General features: G+C 37.3%; 1 protein-coding gene across 5 annotated transcripts in view; it reads left to right on the forward strand.

Moving 5' to 3' along the window:
• The window catches only part of TEX10 (testis expressed 10), a 54,778-nt gene that overhangs the window by 3,743 nt on the left and 37,023 nt on the right, over positions 1 to 14,012 (forward strand). For all 5 annotated transcript variants that reach the window (XM_014875169.2, XM_088172113.1, XM_014875172.2 and 2 more), the window contains 4 exons: positions 376 to 1,082; positions 6,529 to 6,772; positions 8,777 to 8,889; positions 9,658 to 9,896. In XM_014875169.2, the coding sequence (XP_014730655.1) occupies positions 376 to 1,082; positions 6,529 to 6,772; positions 8,777 to 8,889; positions 9,658 to 9,896 (1,303 nt within the window). The remainder of the gene's footprint in view (positions 1 to 375; positions 1,083 to 6,528; positions 6,773 to 8,776; positions 8,890 to 9,657; positions 9,897 to 14,012) is intronic.

A 14,012-nucleotide genomic window follows, 5' to 3' on the forward strand; every position in this document is an offset into this window, starting at 1 on the left:
TTCTGTCTCTTGCAGCTCTCTGCTTAAATTGAAGAAAGCTATTCATGCTGAGGTTTCGTAGTTCTGCTTTTGAGAACAAGAGTGAGAGGACTTGCCTTTGGTCATCCCTCTGTTGAGTCAGTAGGGTAGTGCATTAACTCAAGAACAAGACCTAAGGACAAGTCATTATATCTTGTTTTTCATATCACTGAATTCTGAATATTTCTTAATTGTTGTGCTATAAATTTTTGTTCTAAATACATTTTGCTATTATGAACAGCAGTACTTCGTAAGAATATTCTGTATTTTAAAGTGTTTAGGAAGAATGTGCAGAAAATACGTTTGAACAGCTTTAAGTAATAATGATGGCAATTGTATATGTTTGTTTCCTTATAGGATCTGCTCTCACAGATGCATCACTATAGCCCTGGGGTTAAGCATAATGCACTTCTTGGACTCAAAGAACTCCTGTCTCAGTATCCCTTTGTAATTGATGCACACCTTTCCAGTATAATAAGCGAGGTGGCAGCTGTGTTTACAGACAAAGATTCCAGTGTCAGAGGAGCAGCTGTTCACCTGCTGCAGTTCTTGGCTTCGAGAATAAGAGCGGAACAGATTGCTCCATTTTTTCCTTTGGTAAGTGCCCATCTCTCTAGTGCCATGACTCATATCAGTGAGGGAATTCAGGAAGATTCACTGAAAGTCTTGGACGTTTTATTGGAAGCATACCCAGCTCTTCTTACAGACCGCAGCATTATATTGTTGAAGAATTTTGTAGAGCTTATTTCTCACCAGCAACTCTCAAAAAGAGTGAAAAGCAGGGACAAACTTTCGTGGATGCTCTCTGTTAACCCAAATCGCAGAGTAACTTCTCAGCAGTGGAGGTTAAATGTGCTTACCAGGCTCAAGAAGTTTCTCCAAGCAGTGGTAGATGGATCCAGTGATACAGAGGATGAAGGGCTTCAAGAGCAGAAGGACAGCTCTCATTCTGTGAGGAACCCGATATGTATTAGTTGGAAGCTCCATGCAAATAATCAGCAACATATACAGCTGTTTGAAAGTGGTGGCTTACGACCAAAGATCAACTCATCATTTAGACTGAGGTGAGAAAATGTTAACCAGTTTGGGAATTAATGTCAACTGTGTGATTGCAATTTAATTTTTTTGCTGGGATTGTCCCGTAGCCATACTTTAGAACACTTAGTGTAATGCGTAGTCTTACTGCAGAGGCTTGAAAATACAGAAATTCTCGGCAGATAACTGTGTTATTGTATATAATGAACTTTTCCATTATAAAGTCTTTATTTTATGCTGTTAATAATAATTTTGGATTACCAGCTCTATTGGGATATTTTTGGAATGCAAACTGACATTGACTTATTGCAGGATATCGAACAGACCTAGGGGCAAGTAGGCAAATTTCTTTGTGTGAAATGTAAGCTTGTTTGTCATACTGAATCTTACTGAAATTTTGTGCTTTTACCTTCAAGAGTCTATCATAAACTTAGGAGTCTATTATCTATGACTGTAGCTCCTTTTAGAAAGGACAGCAGGATGAGATGTGTCTGGTGGTATGAGGTTCTGCTGAGTTTTCAGTTCTAGATATTTTAATCACTTCACCAGTTTATATATTCACTGTGGATGAAAGATGTTTCTGCTGAGGCATGCTCATGAATATGAAAGAAAGTGTAGTGTGCTTAGTCACCGAAAGGTTTGTGTGGGTTTCAGTAGTACTCTAAACAGATGTGAGCTGAAGTTAAGGGAGAAATAAACAACTGTTTTGATTTTCTTCCTCCTATCTGATTCACCCACTAGAGGGGAACCTCCTACCTCACTTTATGGTACTTTATGAACATTGGCTTCCTCATGTGCATTGCTGTGAATGTTATGTATCTTCTGGCAGGAGATCTGGAATGGTGACTTTAAAAATGGAAGCAGTTTAGCTGTTACACAGCTCTATTCCCTGTAGACACCCAGGTGGTTTGAAGAGAAACCACAATCCTTGTTTTACTGCTGGAGAAGACAAAATAAGAGGTATAAAGCAATTATACCAAATTCATCTAGGAAGTCAGTGGCAAAAAAGGGTATAATACCCACTGCCTACTCCATTACTATGTCCATCTTATATCTTTGGAGGAATGAAAGGTGGAAGAAGAGGTGTTCTTTTTGAATACCGCAGGTGTTGACCTGTGGTAGCAGGTGTTTTCCATCTCTGTCAGGGAGAGACATCCATTCCTGCTCTCCTAGGCTTCCTCTTTAGAGGTAGTGTATTACTTATGGTAGGTATAAGCTAAAAATTAACCTGAGTAAGAAGTGCAGCTTATTCTCCTAAAAGTGTTGTTGTCAGCATAAATATTCAGTCATGACCAACAGTATCTGATGCAGGTAGAATTTTAGCTGGCAGCAAGGCTGGTGAAGCCCCCTTGAGGCAGGGGAAGGGTTCAGTGCTGAGCTCAGAACTGTCCTATTGAGTTCATCTTTGCAGTCAGAAGCACACAGTTGTGGACCACTGTGTATCAGAGGATGCTTATATTGTGCCCTGGGTGATATGCAGTGTATGACGTACCAGGCCATGTAATAGCTGAAGATGCATTGTATCCAAGGTCTAGGAAAATAAACTTTACGTCTGGTGTCACCTGAGTTGGATTCTGCTTTTCTGAGGAGCTAGATTTTGGTGAAACATCGTGATACACTTCTGGTTATAAATACTTACAAAAAGATGTTTGCAAGCATGAAGACGAGCCAGAAGAATAGAAGGAAACATGGCTAGAATCCAAGGCGAGATTGGCAAAGCAAGTTGATGGCAGCAGAACAGAAGAATAGAAAGGGAAGAAGCATCTGCTGAAGGTACTAAAATGTTCTCGTTTTATTGCCTTTGTGCATATTTTTGGTGTATTAGTTTTTCACAAAGGGCCAGTACAGCTTGTTTGAGTGACTATGTGTGAAGTTCTAATAGTGAAGAGTTGTGGTGGTTCTTGTATTTGCCACGGAAATAATTTTTGATAATCTAAAGGTGTTTAATTCTGTCACTTCCAATCCCAGCTATTCCCTTTTATGGGCATTCCCAGGCCTCCTCTATGGCCACTACTGCAAAGACAGAAATTAGTTGTACTAAGAGATATAATACTCAGTGTGTGTGTGTGTTTAAAGTAATAATCGAGCTAGGACTAGCTAAGGATAATATGTTGACCCAACCATAAGTAACTATTTGCAGTGTGTATTGATGGTCTTGTCAGTAATACTGCAAGTAAGTTTCAACTTTGTTCTTTAACAAGTAGGCTTCCAAACGGCATAATTGTATGCTAAATTTTCAAAGTCCCGATATCTATTTAATCTTGCAAGCTCATTGGACAGGCCTGACATGTCATGCAGTATTAGTGTTTAATAAAAATAATAGCTTCGGAGCTTGGAATGCTGGGTGATAGACTTCATTATCTTCTGTTGTGTGCTAGATCTTCCTAGTGTGTTAGGAAATTGTTAGAATGTGTTCTCTGCATCATGTGCTGACTGTGCTGCTTTTGCATCAAACTCATTTCAGGTGTGGAAAAACAAAAAGCCTTCACAACTCAAATGTGGTGGTACCAAGGCGTGTGATTTTTTTTTTTTTTCCTTCTTATTTTTTGACTGGAAGAGAAACAGTTGAGCTTCAGATTCTGCTGAGAGAGAGGACAATATGAAGCTGCAGAGAAAAACTTGCAGAAAAAAAATTGCTTGAGAGACTGAAATGGAAGATGAAGCATAGCCAATAAATACGTACATGTGCATCAAAGAGAAATGGAAAATGCAGTTCACTCAATGTGCTGTGTGTTTGCTGCATTTGGCAGTGCACACAGAAATGGAGGACAAGATACCTGGCTAAAACTGCAAGCTATAAAATCTTCCAAAGACTTCCTGTTTTAAAGAACAGCAAGTTATTTCCTTATTTTCTGTTTCTTTTATGCTTCCTTGACTTCCCTTTGCTCAATTTCTGTTGTCTTCTTACTATCCAATGGCAGATACTTACACAATTTTTGTTTGTTTAGTCCTGCTATGTAAAAATACTGGCATTTTAAAGAAAAATGACAGCTTAAGGGGTACATAAACATCCCTTCAATAGTATTTCATTCTGATGTAAAGGTAATATGCTTTGCAGTGTTTCCAAAATCGCCCTACCACTCAAGAGAAGTGATAACAGGTGTGTGACAGAGTAATGGACATCAAACCTGTCAGGTTGAGTGAACCTGTATTACTAAGGATAATGTACTAATCAAATAAATGCTGGACAGATTACTATAATATTTTGTCATCATCTGTTACTGGCACTTAAATTTTATTTTGCACTTTTATTGTTAACCTTGATTATGTGGAGGAATCTTACCTTGGGAGATTGGGGCTTCTTCTGCAGGGGTACATGAAGGCTATGCTAAGTATTCCTACCCGAATGCTTTCAGCAGCTGGGAGGAGTATCCCTTTTGGCATGAATTCTTCCTTTTTCCATTCCTCGTTTCAGAAAAGTACTGAAATAGTTGTGTGTGTGTTACACTTCTGTAGGAAGCTTCCAGTGTGAATTACCAACTTCTCCAGTTTCATGCACTGTTCACTTTTTAATTGGGAGGTTTTTGTGTTCTTTAAATAGACTGCTGGAATTCCAGAGTTCTGCTGTAATATCAGGTATTTTTTTAAAAAGAAATTATTAAAGACTAGTACTTCAGAACTATTCCAGCCAATTACTGAAATTTCAGACTTCATCTGAGAGTGTAATCTTGTCCCAGCATAGCATTTACAGGACAACCTCAATTTTTCAGTGAGATTATAGTCTTGGTATCAACAGGCTTTAGAATTCATTGTGGTTGTAGCTCAGAGATGGGATTTGTCTACTGTATTTGAGATGACTGAGAGCTAAAAAGCCGAAGATAGAACCATTCACCTTAAACTCTTTCTAGTCTGAAAAAACCTAGTGTCTACTGCAGTGCCTGCACCACAGAAAGGAAATAAGGCAACAAAATGGACAAATAAACCAATTTATATTTAATGGATATGTTGGTTGCTGCAGTTAAAGCTAAACTTTATAAGATTTTAATTTGTTTGATAATCGTAGTAAGTACTAAAGTAAAGCAATTTTTTTTTCTTATGATCAGTTATATTTCCATTTATCCCTTTTATTTTGTGCTGGAGATCTAAATTCTCTCCCCCCTCTTGCCTTCATTGAAAAATAGCTTGTATTTGTCTCATACTTTGTTTTTATTACTTCTCCCTGGCTCTTTTACACGTCATTAATACCTGTTTGTTTTGGTTTAATTATTTTCTTGATACACTTGATACCAACTTGAGAGAAATGGCAGAATAAAATTTTCTCTTACTCTTTGTATTATAGATGGTGGCAACAGCATGTAGCTTCACAGAAGGAGATATAACTAATTGGATAATTTAGAAATTACTAGGGAAAACTGCTTTACATCTTCAATGTGAAATTAAAATATTTGTAAACATAACTTTTGCAGGTCTGTGAAAAGTTTTTCACTTCCTATTTTGAGTGTATATGTAAAGAAAAATGACTTGGCAATCATTACTGAAATAGAAGGGAGTTTAGTTTAACAGGAGATTCAGTGTGCTGCTTTATGTTAGGAAATTAGAATTACGATAGGAATTCCCTGCTAGGAATTAGGAAACAAAATCGTAATTGAAAACAAATTTCACAAATGATCGATTGAAACTGTTGTTGCCTTTTTTTAAGGAATCTGTACTCATTAAAATTAACAAGAGTTATTCAGGGTTTTAGTTCTTTAAAGAATCTTCTTTTTGAATTGGGTGCAAATTGTTTATCTAGTAGCAAGATTGGGTCATATCTGCTGATTATGCCTTCAGAGACACAAAGTGTTTTTTGAGTAGGGGAGAAAAAGAGTTGGTTTTCTTGATTTCTGGCAGATATTATTTTAATTTAAACTATATCTTAGTTTAATTTTTTTTTAACTTCATTATTAGATAATTTTCTGTTTAGTTGCTTTTCAGAGCATAATAGCTAAAAATCACCTGGGAGCTAAAGGTATATTTTTACAGGAACTTTTGTTCCACATTTAATATGAAAAACATTGTGTTTATTATCGTTGGAGATAGCTATTAACTGTAATAAACCTCATGCATTTGACAATACCTTGTAGTCAGCTTCGTTATTTTGCTTTAATGAGCTTAAAAGGGGGTTTTTATTATTATTTTGTTGTGCTGAGTATAATTAATTCCTTCCTGTTGGTTGAAGGTGATAGGATAATGCATATCATATTTCTCAATTTCAGACTTTTCATATAACAATGGGGAAAGAAGTACTGAAATCTTAAAAGTTGTTAAAGAAGCACACGAACTTGCAGGGAGATTTGGGGGCAGGTTTGTTGTAGATGGTTTGAACTCCCTTTTTTACATACTGAAATATCTAGCAAGAAAGCCAGCAAAGATTTAATGTGTTAAATAAGTAACTTTTTCACATCATTGAGAAAACAGGAAAGTGGTATTACTGTAATCTTGTTTTGAAAGGTGTGATCTTTTATCTTTTTATGCTTTTTTGCTTTTGTTGTTTAGGTCTCTGACAAGTGTAATGGACAGTGCAGAAAAAGGCCTGTCCTCGGCTGAAAACTTAAAAGGTTTTATTGAGATAATAATTCCATTACTGATAGAGTGCTGGATTGAAGCATCTCCTGCACAATCAGCTCCCATTCTTGGAAACCTTTTGGAATCAGAATCTCAGCAGCTTATGCAGCAAGTTCTTAGCATTATACATTTATTGTGGAAACTCACAAAGCGACATGATGAAACATACAAAATGGTAAGGGAGAAATGATCCATGGAATAATGATAACAATTCATTTTTTAATAAGAAACTAGTGGTTTGGTGATTTGAAGTACTGAAGATACTTTGTTAAGAAAAAGCCTAGGTGTTGAGTAGATTTTGAATCTGCGTTTTGTTGCCTCTTACTGTAGAAAAGAATCAGTTGAAGTGAGCCATGAGTTCAGTAAATAATCTCCAGGAATCTTCCTTGACTGCAGCATAAAAGGTTTGAAACTGGAAGTGGTATTGGAAAAGGAGGAACATTTTGTCTTCCGGATAACCTCTAGAATATAAATTGGAGCAAAGTGTAGAATGGGGTTGTTTCTTCCTTGTTTTTGTGTGTTGAATAGTTTAATGGGGTGGGTGGGAATGAACAAACCCTAAATGTTTGAGAAGATAGAAGATAATGGTTGTCTGAGGTGCTGTAATTGCTTGGTGCAGTCCGTGTTGCTGTGTCATGATTGGTAGGATCATAAGACGTTGGATCAAAAAGGATTTTAGGAAGTATCCTCTGAGGTTTGTTTTTTGTTTTGGTTTGGTTTTTTTTCGCCCAATTTATTTTCTCCATCTTTTACTTAGATAACTGATTTGCTTTTTTCGTAACTTGTACTGCTTTTCCAGAAATTTTGCAAATTGGAAAAAGAACCTTCGGCTATTGAGTAGTTGGAAGGAATATCTTGACAGGAAGAATGTCTTCGGTTTAAGCTGTATATAGGACTGTAGGCCCCTTTGCTAAATTAAAAGCTTCACAGAGTAATTATTGGAAAACATTTGAGGGATCATTACATTAGACCAAAGTTACCAAACGTACACAACCTTGAGGAGTGAATTCAGTGTGTCTGAGCAAAACACACTGTTACTCTTTTTCCTTCATCTTTTCTAGAGGCCCTCTTGGAAGTGGGCAAAAAGCAAGCACTTGTCCTGGTAAATTCCTGTGGCAGCCTCCTGTCCCTAGCCTTTTTCTGAAGGATCCTGCAGAGCTGCTGCCCTTAGCCATAGGGTGCCTGTATTTTGGCCATATGAATGGCATGCTCTTCTGTCAAGATATGTACTGGTTTGGGTACACACAGTTGGATTATGGCCTTAAATTGTTTGTGGGGAGAAAAAAAATCTGAGATTCATACAACTTGGGTTTTTTGTGGAGCAAATTTCATTTTAGATAAATGGTTTGTTTTCTCTTTATAGTTACCTTTAAATACAAAATGCATTCAAATGGTTCAGTTTGAAAGTGAAAGCTTTGCTTATTTAATAGCCCTTACAGGCCAAAGTGGTTATTACAGTCACTGTGGAAAACCACTCTGAATATGCTTGGTGGAAAGCTATTGATCTTTGAAATAATTTAATGGCCATTCTCTGTTCTTAATAGTTGAATATCAAAAGGATTATTCTGCCTGATCAATTTGATAGCAATGCAGGCTTTTTTAGTGCTGAGTTCTCCTGGACACTTTGTGCAATGGTGACTGTGTGCTAACCTGCACAGCAAAATTATTTTAAAATACTGAATCATTTTTCTGTAAGGGTGGTCTTTCTACTGGAAAATGTTTTGTCAGTGGACTTTCAGCCACAAGTACATTAATGATAGGGAAAGATGAAAGAAGTATTGGAATATGTTGTAATGGAAAACTGAGTACAGTCATGGCAAGCTAAACAGAGTCCACTCTGATTTTTAGAACCCTAATAAATTGATATAAAAGTACTTTCATTCAGATGTGTAATTCAGTTTAGTATTGCATATATCCACGTAGATATGTGCCAAGAAATAGAGTGGTTCAGTTAGGATTACATGTTATTTGCTCACCCATAACTTACAGCATCTTGTTACTCCCTTATTTTGTGGACCTTCATGCACAGCACTTGAAAGTAAAGATATATAAACAACTTGCAAACAGAAACTAAAGTTCCTAGTTTTCTTGATTCCAGTAATGAATTTTGGAACATAATTGTCTGGATTTATTTAATTTACTACCATATTTTCTGTTTATCATTTCTTTTCCTTAACAGGAGCTATGGCTTCGAATGAATTACCTTGTTGATTTCAAGCACCACTTCATGCGTCATTTTCCTTATTCTTTACAAGATGCAGTAAAACACAAAAAGAAAGATCCATGCAAAAGGTAATAATAAAATCAATGCTATGTAGCAGCTTTTGATTTCATAAGAGAAGTGGGACAATGTGACTCGTGCTTTATCAAATACTAAGTTTTTAATGATGGAAAACTTTTTATTGCTTATTGCTTGAAGATCTGTGGAGGTGCTGTTATAGGAAGGTTGCAGTGCTTCAAATTGAGAAGTTTTAGTTGTTCTTTGTAAAAGTATTGTATAGGAAGTTGTCTGAATAGCATCCAGTAGAAAATTAAGTGCTGCCTTAGGGATATGAAAGTATTTTATTCAACTCTTTATCTGGAATTTGCATATTGCTAAATGGTGATTGTTTTAGGCCGACTGGTTTCATACTTCTGCATGTTTTCTTCAGCTGACTGTTGAATTACATTAAATATAGTTCAAACATTCTTTTCACCTACATATAGTCTTCTCTAGTGTTACAGGGCTGGGTGAGCACAGCTATGAGAGGAGATAGGGCACACTGTGGCTGTCTTGTAGGGCAAAGCAGTACTGGAGCAGAAGCCAAACACACATTTCTTCACTATTGAGCTGTCAGAGCATATGCACAAATCCTCTTTTGGTACAGGCCAGTAGTAAATTGTCTCCTCTTTCAGCTCCCAGATGTGAGACTAAATATTAAAGTTTTTCTGAAATCATTCTGCACCTTTGCAGTCTTTGTAGAACACTGGTATATGTACAAGGGGTATCAGCTGGTGTTCATTTTTGTTTCAAAAATAATTTTTTGAAATCTTTCTGTTCTTCCCCCCTCCTCCCCTTAGCAACAGGAACTGTATGAAATCCTCAAACAACATAGACCATCTTTTACTGAATTTAACCTTGTGTGACATAATGGTTTCATTAGCAAGCACTTCAACACTTCAGACGGACTCTGGTTGGCTGGACATGATAAGGAAATTTGTGACAGATACTCTTCAGGATGGCAGCAAGTTGAATAGCAAGCAAGTGAACAGATTGCTTGGGGTGACTTGGAGACTAATGCAAATACAGCAAAACAAGGGTAAGATGAGTAGTTCATGGAAAGCAAAATTATGCACTGACAAAGCTTGAGTTGTTTTACCATTTTAAGGTCTACACCTTACGTTGTCAGTTATTACATCATAATGTATTTTGTCATAGAGGTAAAACGAATTTCAAAGTAATATCCCTGCATGTAGCATTGCAGACTTTATTTTTGGAATGCTGTTAGATTCATACTGTTGATATGCAAAGTATTAATACGTTTGTACCTATTTTCTGGTTTTGCTTGTTAAGATACTCTTATAAATCTAAGATTAGATTCTATATTGAAAAAGTAACTACTAGACTGTAGAGGTGCATGATGTTTTAAAATCCTAATCCTTATTTAAAGTCATTAACATAGCTGATAGATTCTCTCAAGTACTGTAAGATGACCATTTTAGTTCTGTGATTATGTGAAATGCCAAGATACTTTTGATGGAAGCTGCTGTTGAGTATTTTCCAAGGTGTTTAATTTGAATCCTTTTCCAAGAGAAAACATTTCCAGTTATGACTTGCAGGATCAGTCCAATATTTTAGCTTACTTTTTTCTTTCATTTCAAGTACTACTTGGTTGTATTCCAAATGAGACCTTGGATATAGAACTACAAGAAAGGACTTTATCAGTAAACAGAAAAGTGACAGCAGTCTTTTATGTTTTACCAGTGTGATAGGAATGAATTCCACATCCAAGTAGTTCATAGAAAAGTCCTTAGCAACAGATACAATTGTTAGAGTTGTGAAATGAAAAGATGTCAAATGTCCCTCAAATACATTTTGGCAGTTTGTTATATTTCCTGCCAAATCCATTTTAATTGGGAATCTTGTCTATTCCCATGTCTCTGGTGACAAAGGTAATAACTACTCATTCCTATCTGCACTTCAGATTTAGCTTTGTGTTGAAGGCAAATAATAATAATCCAAAATCAGAGCGTGTCGCACCACCTGAGGTAAAGCAGAGGAATTGCTACTCAGGAAAGTAGCTTCCAAGCAGTTGTTAGACTGTTAGATCAGATACTTCAGGCCTTTCTTTGTAATGAAATGCTGATTTTTTTTTTTTCTTCTTTTTTTACTTTGTCAAACTTTTACCAAACAGTGGATAATGGCTTGTGTTTTTCTACCCAAAGTGGCCATTTTAGTGTGATAATTTTCCTCAGGAATCCAGAAAACAAATGAGCTTTAAAAAAGTTACAAAGAAATTGTGTAAGATTATTATATATGGATCTTTTCCACTGGTCCTGTAAAAGTTCAATGTGAAATTAGTTACCTCACAAAGCTGTGTCTGTTTGTGTGGATGGTTTATCTCACCCCTTCAAGATAATCCTTGTGCATTACTAAAAACCTGACTAGATGTCAGATTTTAATTAATCTACCAGCTGTAGAGGAGATACAGCCTTGACATACTGGAGAAACAAGAGGAAGGTTCAACAAGGAGAAGTGCGAAGCCCTGCACCTGTACATGCTGGGGGACAACCAAGTGGAAGCAGCATGGCAGTAAAGGACCAGGAGTCCAGGTGGAGCTGGCAATGGGCCCCTGTGGCAAAGAAGCCCAGTGAGGTGGTGGGCTGCGTTAGGAGTGTTGGCAGCAGGTTGAGGGAGGTGATCCTGCCACTCCTGGAGTAGTGTGTCCAGTTTGGGGCTCCCCAGTACAAGAGTGGCATGGACATACTGGTGAGAGTCCAGCAAAGGCTGTGAAGATGGTGAAGACACTGGAGCATCTCACCTGTGAGGAAAGGCTGAGTGAACTGGAGATGAGAAGATTCAGGAAGCGTCTCATCTATATACGTAAATACTCAAAGGAGGAGTGCAAAGAAGAGGGAGCCAGGCTCTTTTCAGTGGTGTCCAGTGACAGGACAGGAAGTGGGCACAAACTGAAACACAGGAAATGCCATCTGAACATTAGGAACACCCTTTTCACTGTAAGGATGACCAAGCAGTGGCACAGGTTGCCCATAGTGATAGTGGAGTCTCTGTCCTTGGAGATACTGAGAAGCCATCTGGACATAGTTGTGAGCAGCCAGATCTGGCTGATCCTGTTTCAAATGAGCTCAGTCGTTCATTCCCACTTCAGTCATTATGTGATTCTACAGAAGAAAAACTTTCTGTCCTTGATTGGTTTTTCTGATAATGCTTAGAAATTTTGAACTCTGTTGTGTCAGATGGGACTGCAAAAGATGGTACATACAAAAAAAATTAACTCTTGATTTGTTGAAAATCTATTTGACATAGAAATTAAAGCCTGGAAGGGTATGTGTTTTTTAGAAGACAATGCAAAGTGAAAAATGAGCCATTTCAGTTAAAAAAAATGTTTAGAGCACAATGGAAATCAAAAGAGGGCAAATTTACACAGACAAACCAAAAGAGCTGATGAAAAAGAGAATAAATAAAACCGTAGTGAACCTCCTGTGCATTATGCTGCACAAGCATGGTTCCTTTTTTCTGGATTGCCTGTTTTGAGTAGGAATTTGTGCTGGGGTGAAATGCACATATCCTTCCTTTTCTGAGAATGTGTAGAAGAGCTTGTAGCTGTGTTGCCTGAAGATTTATCTCCATTGCTTAAGATCGAACTTGGGACCCCTCTGTAATTAGGAGGTCTGCTCCTTTCTTGTAATTCTCAGGTATGACTTCAACAGCAGCTTGCCTGCTACTTGTATTTTTGATAAATTTTCTTCATGCAATGGAAGAGAGTACACTCAGTCACTTCAGAAGGAGGCTTGACATGTGCCAGTTAAAACTGAAGTATTTTAAAACCCCCTGAGTTTATCAGCTGTGTTTTGGGCATCTGTATAATGTGGACCTTTTAAAGCATCACTTTTTAAGAGTGCCTTTTTTAATTGCTTCCAGTTTTGAACTTGTCGTGTTCACATGAAACATTTCAAATAGTAGGACCTGTTTTACTTAACTTGCCACAGAGTTATTGGGAAATAAGAATTCTACTCAGAATATTTATTTATTTTTGTATTTTTTTCAGTTAACTGCTCATCAATTAGCTATAAACTACATAAAGATGTAATTGTTATTAATTTAAGAATAAGCCAGTGTTCTGTTTAAGAAAATGCTGTCCCAGGTGAATCTTCACCTGAAGAATACGTTAATTAAGTAAGCTGATACTCCTGATGCATTGAAAATAATTTGATAGTATATATCTTAGTTACATGAAATATTAGAATGGATTTTATTTTTCTGTTGGAAAATGTTAGATTTCAACTTCTAAATGGCTCCTGCTTCATGCTGGCATGTCACCATACCATTTCAGGTGATTTTTGTAGTGTGCTTTATAGTGAGAATCCTTACATGATAACTTGAAGTTGAGTAAAAGTTTTACAGACCAAGATTGGCCCATGTCTGGATCCAGAATAATTTTTAGAAAGGAACATTCTTGTCTGTCTCTGTGGGCAGAAGTTGCTCTGTTCAGTGTGGAACACAATATTTTATCTGGTTTTGCACACATAACTTACTAAGACTGATCTGTGTGCCTGGATGAAAGCTTTGGTTTATGAAGATAATGAAGTGATTGCTGCTACTTAAGTATGCCTTAATTGGATTGAATTCCTTGGGACCACAAACTCGCCTGTGACAAAATGAGCCAGGTCTCATACCTTTCATGTGTTGCTTAAGTTTTCGGATGCTTTCCTATTCTTTCCAGGCTTGTATTCTCTGAATTCAGGTATTTTTCCGTCTGGTGGCTTAGTCTGGTTTCCAAAGAAAATATTTGGTCTGTTTCTCAGTCTATTACAGTAAGTGCTGTGTTTGCTGGCTAATTTTAGCCAATTTGGTCACAGCGGTAGCGCTTTCAAAGGTTGTTTTAAGTCTGGTGATAAAACATGATTGATGAGAGCTTCAGAGAAGGAGAGGTTGCAGGGGAGTTAGTAGTTCTTACAGTGTCTTGTCAGCAACCTCGAGGTATTTATTCTCTGGTTAATTAGCAAAGTGTAACTTGGATCCAACTGGTTCAGAGACAGGGGAGAGCTGGTGAGGTGTGCTGGGGAGAAAGGGGTAGTACAGAGAGAACTGAAGGCTCTGTGACGGTGAGGTTTTGGGCAGCAGAAGTAAAGGAGTAGAGAACATTGGTCTGAGGTTACTTCATTAGGGGAGAAGGATTGGAAGATAGGTGTAA

The sequence above is a fragment of the Sturnus vulgaris genome, chromosome 1, assembly GCF_052056855.1.
Source record: "Sturnus vulgaris isolate bStuVul1 chromosome 1, bStuVul1.hap1, whole genome shotgun sequence".
In the NCBI taxonomy this organism is placed as follows: domain Eukaryota; kingdom Metazoa; phylum Chordata; class Aves; order Passeriformes; family Sturnidae; genus Sturnus; species Sturnus vulgaris.